Source organism: Polyodon spathula, chromosome 17 (genome assembly GCF_017654505.1).
Source record: "Polyodon spathula isolate WHYD16114869_AA chromosome 17, ASM1765450v1, whole genome shotgun sequence".
Classification (NCBI taxonomy): domain Eukaryota; kingdom Metazoa; phylum Chordata; class Actinopteri; order Acipenseriformes; family Polyodontidae; genus Polyodon; species Polyodon spathula.
This window is the reverse complement of record NC_054550.1, coordinates 35,129,684-35,140,993: the sequence shown is the minus strand read 5'-3', so window position 1 is coordinate 35,140,993 and position 11,310 is coordinate 35,129,684. Positions and strand designations below refer to the sequence as shown.

The following is an 11,310-nucleotide window of genomic DNA, read 5'->3' as shown; positions in this document are numbered from 1 at the left end:
TCATGTTTTCTTTCTACTGTAATTTTTAACTGTTTTGCCATGGCGACCTCCTGATTAAGAAATACAGTAACGCCTTGCTTTACAGGTATCGACCAGTCGGGGGCGCTATTAGCCCACTTCGTTCCTGGCGTCTGCTTTAATGGTTATACAGAATGAGGTGACGTTTGTGGAACTGGAACGGTGGTTGGATTTTAAACCTGAGCATTCTGGAATCTAAAAAACAAACAAACAAGCAACCGACCGTGTTTTGAAACGATATATATTTTGACACAAAGCAACACTGATGGTTATTGTATTTGAATGTGTGAAAGGGAAACTAATGCTCTGCTTTTTCTTTATTTCTTTATTTTTTTAATGAATTAATTCCAGTGAAACTGAAGTTATACAGAACACAAGTTTCTTCATTTCATTCCGAGGCTGCATTTCTTTGAAGCTTTTTTTCTGTCCCGAGTTTGGCCCAGGCGTGAATGTGTGGACTGGTGGTGTGAACAGGAGGAAGTGACATTGCAATTCAACGCCGAGGCAGAGGCGGGGTGTACGCGACCCAGCAGACCAGTTCGTCTGGGAGCAGAAGCGCCTCGGTGCTGCTCTGTATTCAGCGGAGTACATTTCTTTCTGTGAAGTTTGGGTTGCTGGAGCAAGTTGTTTTTTAAAGCACATAGGACATGCTAAACTCGACGTTTAATGGTTTGTAGAGAGTTCAAATGCTACTGGGAGAAAGGCTGTAAGGTAAGCGGGGGTTTGTGGATTCGCGTTTGAATGTTACAGACCGTGCTCTGCGGTGCAGCTTTGTTTTTCGTGCGGCTGAGCTGCTGCGCAGTGTAGGTGAGATCTGACTGCACAGGACCAGAGCAGCCGTGCACGAAACGCTGCACTTATATATTATAAACTAGGCGGATACCAGTCGGATTTTTCCTGGCACTAAGGCAGCAGATTCCGCTACACGAAACAAATACCACAATACCAAACACAATACCATTTAACGTTCTCTAAACTGAAAGTCAATAAATATAGAACTTAAACCGTGTGAACAAATCGATGAAGGCTTTTCAGTGTTGGCATCCTACAGGGATTCAGTCTGCCTGCACACGTCACGGATTGTTTACACAATGGAAACGGGACAAGTCCTCTCGCATACTACAGCAGCGTAGCATACTCACATAAAACCGTTACTTTCAAACTGGAACTGACAGGGTTAACCTCATAATAACAAAGCATTGTGAAGATGTTAATAAGAGCATTGCGTTCCATTTATTAAAAAAAAAAAAAAAAACACGCCATTGAGTTATTTACTGGACCTGCAACTTAATACTAGGACTGTGATCTGTATTATGGTTATTGAAGCCACGTGAAAGCATTCACCACATTTCGCTGGCGCTTGTTTGCGTGTGTCCGGTGCTGGGCAGGATGTATTTTGCAGTGTGTGATCGTCGTTTCCAGCGAGTTTCTCGTCAGTAATGTGTGAGTGCACAACACAGCGTACTGTGCAGCACCAGCGGCTCTAATAATAATGCACACTCGCTTCTCTTCTTCTCTACAGCAGGAAATGGCCCAGAAGCCATATTCGGAAATAGCTTTGCAGCTTTAGAAGAAAGAAAAGAAAGGACGGAGCCCCTGACACGGAGTGGCTGTTTGTACAGAGGGACGAGGGCTTTATTGAACGGGTTTCAATAGACGCCACTTTTAAATGTGAAAGGCATCCAGACAGGCAACCATGGATGATCTTGCGCGTCCCAGCGCGGAGATTCAGAGAAGAAACCCACAGCAAGATTTCGAGCTGATTCAACGAGTTGGGAGCGGCACCTACGGGGATGTGTACAAGGTGTGTGAGTGTTTATTTCAACGGGGTTGCCTGCTTCCAAGCCTTGCTGTATATAATGATACACACAGCCTGGTTGCACTATCGACTGATCGAGATGGACTGGAGTTACTTAATGTGCATCACCGTCAGTGCCGTTTCCGGGAAAGCCTGTTTTGAATTTCCTGGAACGATAAGTGGTGGTATTGTTGTTCGACTTGGGAATCGGATGACTTTGTAATTGCAGTTGGCTTGTGGTTTGGGAAGCTGCGTTAGGAATGTGTATACAGTGCATTGCTGCCAGTGTTTCCATTGGCATGTGAACTGTGTGTCAGATCGGGCTTACATTGCTTCAAAAACGCTCTACCAACAGCAATTCCAGAAAAAACATCTATAAGGAAATAAGACTGCTGTTGCAGTGTGTGCAATCATTTGTACAGAGTAACGTTTTAAAGTATAATTGCAGTATTATTACTGGCACCGGTACAGTCCAACATACAGCAGTACACATTTGTAATGCGATCTCTTAATGATATAGTATGAGAATGTTGGTGGCTTTTCCTAAAATGTGTACTGTATTGTTATTAGGAAGGTCAAGGGAATGTAATAAAGTCCATGCATTGTCAGTGACGGGGGTGTCACTAGGAGAGGAGTAGCAGTGTGCCTCACTCCCTAAGATTGAACAGCATGCTTGGATATTCTCAGCCTGGCACAATGCAGTTCAGAGAAGGCAGAGTTCAGCAGAAAGTAACTGCAGACTACTGCATGCATGTGACCTGCAAAGAAAAAATCCTGGCGACTGAGACCTGCACACAACGTGCATGTACCTGTCAAGAAATGAGCTGGCATACTGCATGCATCTTTATTCTGTGCCAGGCTGATTTGATGATAGACATGGGGATGTGCAGGGACGGAAATAAGACTTTTGTTGCATAACAGTTCGATCCATTCCTGGTTTCACTGAGTTTAATACGACGCACCAGAGCTTGTTACCTATACAGTGTGGTTAATCAAGCTCATAATAAAACCTGGAATGGCTGAAACAAGGTCCACCGCAACACAAGCTCACTGTAAGAAGGAAATAATAGTAAGGACTGTGTTCCAGTGAAGGATGTGCAGCATTCTGGTTTAAAGAAGTATAGGTAGTGCCGTGGTTGGAGTGGATTCACTCAGCGTTTACATGAGTAATACTTGTACTGTGTGAACTTCCCTGTTCAGAGTGTATCACTATCCCTCAGCTCAGAGAGCTCTTGTGCTCCCCATGTTCTCTGATACACCTGCCTGCTTTGCTGCCTCTATATGAACTGCGTTGCATTGTTAGCAGGCTCTCTCTGAGTGGCTGTGGGATTTCAGTGCTACAGGAGACTTGATCCATGTTTATTATGGGATTTGTTAATCCAGTCACATGTCTGATGAAAACTGTAACAATGACTGTTAGTAAACATTAACCCACAAAAGCAGAGTAGTAATAAAGCATCTGTATGCAGGTGTGATAGGACTGCATGCACATAACTGTAATGTCTCAGGAGGGGGTGTCTGTTCAAACCAGCACACAGGGGGGTTCAGTTAATGGGTCAGCATGAAACCCTCCTCTCCTGGTCCTGCAGGTTTTGGCGCTCTAGTTTTTATGAAGTCATCCAAAGCTTTTGTTTCAGTCATTGCTTTGTGCTTGAAGGCGAGTGCTGTGGACTAACACCTTTATCCTTTAATCCAGACTAGCAGAGCGGATTTCTACTAAACTTTATCGTTCTGTCTTAAAATATAGTTTTTTTTAAACAGGTGAAAGTAAGGCGGCTTGCTAGCTAGCAGCCTGCTCAGTGCTGCTGTAGCGGTGCTTTGTGAAGCTGGCCCCTGGATGCTGGATGTCTTTTGGCACTCCAGTGCAGGGGTGAAGGGGCATGCTGGTGTTAGAGGTTTAGAAGGGATCTTGCAGGGATGTTGGTTTCAGTGGTTTGATATTATCGGTTGAATGGGTGACTCTTTTTAGTTTCTCCAGTCTGAACTGATTCCAGTGAAAGTAAACAATGTACTGTATGACTTTTGAATTATTTTTTATTCTGTTGGTAAAGGCCATCCAAGAGATCTCATTCTGCAGTACAATCTTGTGATGAGAGTTTAGTTAATACAAATAAAGCAGACGACTCTTGACAGTGTGATTTGCATGTCATTGAACAATCCTTACCAAGTGACCCGACACAGCAAACCCTGTGAACTGTGAATGCACTGCACTGTACACACTAGGCTTCCCAAGATGACCTATTTCCATAATTTACTGTAACTTCTGATAGGACTGATTCACAAGAGATCAAGCAATAGATTGAACTCTCAACATCAACAGACAGTGTCAGGCTTGGAATCTTGCTGTTCGTGCACAGGGTGTTCAGTGAGGTAATGTAGGTCTAAATGAACTATCATGGCTCTGTCTCAGAAAGATTGAACAAAGAAATATCGGGGTCCTTTGATCGTTCTGGGGATTAAACCCCTTTAGTCAGCAACACATGTGGCAGTGGGAAGTGTGCTGTTACTGTGAATTAACCCTGTGGGGCTGTTCCTTGACAGGACTGTTTGGTATTGTTTGAACAGACAGACGCCAATTGAATTCTTGAAATGACTGAAACCTGGAATGAGAAACAAAGAATGTTAATTACAGTGTCCATTGAAAAGCAAGCCTTTGGTATTTGTTTACTAGTTTTATGGAATGAATTAATTTTTTTCCTAGAACATCTGGTCTGAAAGCGACAAACATGAAACCTGAGCTTGCTCGTGCTCTGGTAACATTGTGATTTTACAAAGACACGTTTGTTACACGGTGGTGTTATTCTCGTGCAGTTATTAGCATTCATCCATTCAGCAGTGGTGTTGAGGGTCACAGTCTTTTGCTATGTCAGCTGGTGTTAAACATTCCCAGCAGTGTGGGGTCTCCCTTGGGGCAGGTCTTCCTGTGCTGGCAGTCCTGGCTTCAGACACTCCTAACCCTCTGTTCATGATTGTTATGTGTTTGGACAGAGCTGCTTCTTCTGAGGGCAGGGAGGTGAAGACAGACCTGGGTCAGTCACAATTAGAATTGTGCAATTCATAATTCATTACAGTTACAATGTCATTGCAGTTAAACCTGGGTACACCTGTATCGTTGTGTAATTCTAATTCTACCATATAATTAGTCATTCGATCATTATTCTGTGTTTTCAACCACTTTCGGTGACCCCATTTGGTAAAGAAAGTTCTGTGTTTGTTTGTGTGTTTGTACCTGTGATTATTGCTTGGTTATTTACAGTAAACATGTTAATGTGAATAGTTGTTACTTTGTAGTGTAATTGTAATTACTGCAGCATAGTTGTAACTGTACAGTAATTGAACAACACAGCATTGTAAGTGTAATTGTAATTGACCACAGGTCTAGGTGAAGATCGCTTCAGATTTATCACCCGATGGCCTCAAATCAGTCATTAATAACTGAGTCATACCATTTAAAAAGTCAGACTGGAGGGCATGAGCAAGTACTTCAGCTGGATCCTGGGACAAGGGAGTGCCACAGTTTGTCAGTCAAAGGACAGTGAATAGACATTGGGGGTTCATCTCTGTACATTTACAACCTGGAATAATGAGTTTAATATCTGTTGAAAGAGAGTGTAGGGTACAACATTTTGAGATGCACACTTAAAGGATTTCTCTTCACTAAATGTCATTAGCCTTTGATTGACTGATAGACCCAAAGAAATTGACTCATTTACTTCAACTGTAATATAACCACAACAAACACATAGGAAGTGCTGCAGGAATTTTAGAAGTGAATGCAGTTCGACTTTCGAAGGAGAATTTTTCAGTTTGTTGTTGTAATAGTAGCATGATATTGACAGTAAACAGTAAGCTGACTGAAATTTAACCATACAGGTAAAACACAACTTCAATAAACACAAAGGCTAGACTGTGAAAGTGCTTTACTCAAGCACAGTATTTTATAGACAGGAGAAACACCCTCAGCACAGTTACCAAACCAGAAGTAAGTTCTCGGACATGTAGTGGAAAATTGTTTCTTACTAATTGTTATGCTGGGATGAACACAAATTATCTTTTTTAAATTGAAATGCGTATTCTTTCATTTTGAATTGGCTGGGAAACAATTATAATTTGTATCATGTTTTAGTAAGAACATAAACTGGTACCCCATCAACTGACCTTTGAAATGAAGGAGAGAAACACGCTTCTGTACAATAGAGCGTGTGTTCGTTCAGATGTTATTTTAGCATTGGATTTCTTTATGGTATCTAATGAATAAGAACTTGGTCAGGTTTTCCACTGAATGCATTTCAAAGAGTGTTTGTTCAAGTACTTGAATAGGCTCATAGCCCAGCCCTACCAATTTTTGAATTGCAAGTGAGTAAAGCGTTTCCTGAGAGCTTGGAGAATGTGTCTCATTGTAACACACAGTAAGCTGGGTTTGTAGCGCCCAGGGTAGCAATGCTGTTTCTTGCCCAGCTGTGCTCCACAGTGCAGTAGCCCTCTAGACAGTGCTCTCTTCAGCCCTGTTTTGCTGTAGAAAGCTGTGTCTCCTGGCACGGAGGCTGCTCCCAGTATGCAATGTGTGGTATTCTCCCACAGCAGCAGTTCAGGGCCGTGCTCTGCTGAAACCAGACCCTCTTTGTCTGTACATGCTCTTGGTCTTGGTATGTGCACTCTCTCATTTTAGATGACATCTGAAATATTTTGCAGTGAGGCATGCTGTAGAAGTTACATGCATGGCTTGTTTGGATTGCAGTCTGCATCTCTGGGTATTGAGGTGGTTCAGCTTGCAGGCCCTATTCCAGTGGATTTTTTGTTTAATTAAATAGGACCTGCTTTTTTTATTAAAGCAGTTTGAGCCAATCCAGAATTTTCTATTTATCTAAAGTTTACATTACATTACAACAGTGCTTGATACCTTGACATGGTGGCTAATGAAGGTTGTATTCAAAATAAAACCTGCAGTGGATCAAATTGCTCTGCAAAGGGATTCTTCACCATAGAGTGGGGAGCTGTCTTTCAAAGAGCGACTCTGGTTCCACAGAAGCAGATAGGAGCTGTCCCAGCAGCTCATGAGGTGGATTATATCAGGGTTATCTGCTGGCAGTGGGGCCTTGACCTGGGGCTTGTCTGCCAGTGGCGTGGGTCCTTCTAACTGAGACAACAGAGCTGTACTGTAGCACTGTGTCTTATTGTCTCTGGCAGTGCATACAGCCAGTCTAGAGAATTGCTTACGTTGTCATGAAACTTGCAAAGGACGTCTTGTAGCATGGCATATTGAGTATCAGAATCTGGCTTAGGGACAATCTGCCTGTCTGTTTATTTATTGTGATTATTTGAGCATAAATATTTGCTCTTTGGCACGATGTGCTTTATTAAATGTGTCAGTATAGCCTTAGCCCTCTTCCTGCTTTTGGAGCTTGACTATACTTGTGGTTCTTCTGGAAACGGAGCAGATGACTGGGCTCCTGACACATGCTGGATAGTAAGAGCTTATCGTGCTGCTTGCAGTGAGACTCTGGTGGCAGTTTCAAGGTGTTCCAGGTAGTTCTGTGAGGAGCTGCAGTTTGATTTCTGCAGTACAGTAGTTTGCAAAGGAAGGGTCTCCTGTGCACATGGAAGAGGGCTGTGTCTTTGAGGACCTGATTTGTGGTACAGTGCTGCACACCTTACAGGGGACGGTACTGGCCTCGGTGGAACAGAGCTCTGCACTAATGTTTACGAATCTTATATAGAGTAGCATTGAACACACAGAAGAGTCTGGAGTCCGTCAACACCAGCTTCCTAAAACATATTCAGCGTCATAAAAATATTGCTACATCCTGAATCCAGCTTTTAAGGTAGTAATATAAAGGCTTGTTTTATTGCATCAATATAAAATCTGTTATCAAGTTACAGTAAACTCATTATTATAGTTATAAAAAAAAAAAAAAATCATGCCATTTTCCACTGCAGTTCAAGGCACTGTAAAGCTGGTAAGAGAACAAGGACATCCTCGTAAAAACACAAACAAACAGCTACCATACCTGAACACTGCATACAGATATACAGTACCAGTAAAAAGTTTGAGTACACCTGCTTGAAACCAGGTTTTTCATGATTATTTATGCTTTTAACTGTATAGACTTGTCTATAAACACTTAGTATTTCATTATATGATACGTGTACTTATATAAGCTGATAATCATAAGTGAATTGCATTCAAAAATTTAATTTTTAAATGAAAATGTAAATCTTGTCAATCTCAATGAAATGGTCACCCAAAGCAAGGGGATTTCAGTTAAGTCAGTTAAGTCTGAAATGTGTATAACACGGTGTTAGAACACTGGCCTAAGTATAAAAGTGTCTTTGTTAGATGTTCTCTGAGTTAACTAGCATGTTACCTAATTAACCTTTTGTCACCAATTATTGTTAACAGGTGAGGGTCCATGATTACTGTAAATATAGGTATCATAAGCGCAAGTTTGTCATTCCTGAATGTAAGGGAGCAGAAAATGGCAAATTACGCTCAGTTAAGCAAAGAAAAAAGACAGTCGGTAATTACTTTAAGAAATGAAGGTCAATCTTTAAGACAAATCGTGAGAACTTTGCAAGTGTCTGTAACTGCTGTGGCCAAGACCATCAAACGATTTGAAGAAACTGGCACTCATGAGGACCAAACAAGGTCAGACAGGCCAAGGGTGACCTCAGAATCAGAGAACAAGTTAATTCGAGTCGCAAGTCTGCAAAACCGGCGATTAACTGCCCCTGAAATACAAGCTCAGCTAAATGCTACTAGATGTACAGATGTTTCAACATGAACTGTTCAGAGGAGATTGTGTGAAGCTGACCTAACTGGAAGAATTGCTGCAAACAAACGATTGTTAAGAGTGCAGGATAAGAGGAAGAGACTTGCCTGGGCCAAAAAACACAGAAACTGGACATTTGAGGAGTGGAAGTCGGTCTTATGGACCGATGAGTCAAAATTTGAAATATTTGGGTCCAACCACCGAGTAGTTGTGAGACGCAGAGAGGGTGAGCGCATGAATTCTGCATGTGTGGTTCCCACTGTCAAGCATGGAGGAGGCAGTGTCATGGTCTGGGGTTGCTTTGCTGGTGACAGAGTTGGTGATCTTTACCAAGTCCATGGCAAGCTCAACCAGCATGGTTATCATAGCATACTTCAGAGGCATGCCATTCCATCAGGATTAGAGCTAGTTGGGCAGTCCTGGGTTGACATGAGGCAATTTCCACAGTTTCCACTCTTCTACACTTCCCTGCAGTCTGCATCAAACTGTTTGCTCATGAGGTGAAGGCTCACCTTAAACCCGCTATTCTTAAAGTGTCATGTTTTTTCTCTATAAAGTAAGTGTGTCATGTTCCCCCATGAATATGTGTGTTTTGTTTAGTATTATTATTATTTTTGTATAACGGCAGAAGTGAGCACCTTGATTGCTGTTTGTAGTGTATCGGATAAAAATAACCCTCTTTTCTTGAGCGTTGCATAAGTAATTGTTCCCTGTCTCTCTGGAGGTTGCGTAGTGGTATTCTTTGAGGGTCTCGCTCTACCCCGGGTGGAACCCTTTCTTTGGCTTGGCCCTGCCTCTCGTGTCGTGCAGACAGTGCAATCAAAGGCTGCATGCTGCAGATGACAAATACCAGGCTGGGGAAAAAATAATAAAACATGTTTGACCTGCTTGACTGTTTTCCAGTTTTATATCAGATTCACTCGTCTCCCTATAATTGGTATGTGTTTGTTCTTTTTGGCTTTTTGTTTTCTAAGCTTGTCAAGGTGATCTCTTCACCCATTTTCTCTGTGACTCATTACTGTAGGTGTGAAGCCCTCTGCAGGGGCTGTGAGCAGCATGACTGTTGAAGTGCCAGTGTCTTATTAATGCCAGCAATATTAGCACTGCTGTATTAGCATGCTTTGGATGTTTCAAAGACAACACACTGTGCTGTAGTGAAAACTCACTAAGCTGCAGTTAGGTGTAACCTACAGTCCTGGGCAGCAAGAGCAGGGGCTGGTCAATTTCTGTTCCTTTTAATTCCCAATTCCAGTTCCTGCGAAAGGAATTGGAATTGACATTTTAGAGAAATAATCATGTTTGTGATTGTTCAACTGCTTTCATTTGAAGCCAATTGAATTGATGAACAGTGACTTCAGTACAAAGAATTTGTTGCCACAAATTACAAAAAAAAAATGTAATGATAGATGTGAAAGTGCTGCAGGCCTGTGGGTGGGTTGGTACAGTACATTAAGTAGGTGTAAAGGTGCTGCTCTCGCGCTCCTGTGGGTGGGTTGGTACAGTGCGTTGAGTAGGTGTAAAGGTGCTGCTCTCACGCTCCTGTGGGTGGGTTGGTACAGTACGTTAAGTAGGTGTAAAGGTGCTGCTCTCACGCTCCTGTGGGTGGGTTGGTACAGTACGTTAAGTAGGTGTAAAGGTGCTGCTCTCACGCTCCTGTGGGTGGGTTGGTACAGTACGTTAAGTAGGTGTAAAGGTGCTGCTCTCGCGCTCCTGTGGGTGGGTTGGTACAGTGCGTTGAGTAGGTGTAAAGGTGCTGCTCTCGCGCTCCTGTGGGTGGGTTGGTACAGTGCGTTGAGTAGGTGTAAAGGTGCTGCTCTCGCGCTCCTGTGGGTGGGTTGGTACAGTGTTGAGTAGGTGTAAAGGTGCTGCTCTCGCGCTCCTGTGGGTGGGTTGGTACAGTACGTTGAGTAGGTGTAAAGGTGCTGCTCTCGCGCTCCTGTGGGTGGGTTGGTACAGTACGTTAAGTAGGTGTAAAGGTGCTGCTCTCGCGCTCCTGTGGGTGGGTTGGTACAGTACGTTAAGTAGGTGTAAAGGTGCTGCTCTCGCGCTCCTGTGGGTGGGTTGGTACAGTGCGTTGAGTAGGTGTAAAGGTGCTGCTCTCGCGCTCCTGTGGGTGGGTTGGTACAGTGCGTTGAGTAGGTGTAAAGGTGCTGCTCTCACGCTCCTGTGGGTGGGTTGGTACAGTACGTTGAGTAGGTGTAAAGGTGCTGCTCTCACGCTCCTGTGGGTGGGTTGGTACAGTGCGTTGAGTAGGTGTAAAGGTGCTGCTCTCGCGCTCCTGTGGGTGGGTTGGTACAGTGCGTTGAGTAGGTGTAAAGGTGCTGCTCTCGCGCTCCTGTGGGTGGGTTGGTACAGTGCGTTGAGTAGGTGTAAAGGTGCTGCTCTCGCGCTCCTGTGGGTGGGTTGGTACAGTGCGTTGAGTAGGTGTAAAGGTGCTGCTCTTGCGCTCCTGTGCGTGGGTTGGTACAGTGCGTTGAGTAGGTGTAAAGGTGCTGCTCTCACGCTCCTGTGGGTGGGTTGGTACAGTACGTTAAGTAGGTGTAAAGGTGCTGCTCTCGCGCTCCTGTGGGTGGGTTGGTACAGTGCGTTGAGTAGGTGTAAAGGTGCTGCTCTCGCGCTCCTGTGGGTGGGTTGGTACAGTGTGTTAGGTAGGTGTAAAGGTGCTGCTCTCGCGCTCCTGTGGGTGGGTTGGTACAGTACGTTAAGTAGGTGTAAAGGTGCTGC

At 43.7% G+C, this 11,310-nt stretch overlaps 1 protein-coding gene across 1 annotated transcript in view; it reads left to right on the top strand.

Annotated features, from left to right (window-relative positions):
• Positions 1-228: 228 nt before the first annotated feature.
• The window catches only part of LOC121329702 (mitogen-activated protein kinase kinase kinase kinase 5-like), a 24,965-nt gene continuing 13,883 nt past the window's right edge, over positions 229-11,310 (top strand). Inside the window, exons 1-2 of the mRNA XM_041275401.1 lie at positions 229-729; positions 1,541-1,946. Coding sequence (XP_041131335.1) covers positions 1,715-1,946 — 232 coding nt within the window. The 5' untranslated portion in view covers positions 229-729; positions 1,541-1,714. The remainder of the gene's footprint in view (positions 730-1,540; positions 1,947-11,310) is intronic.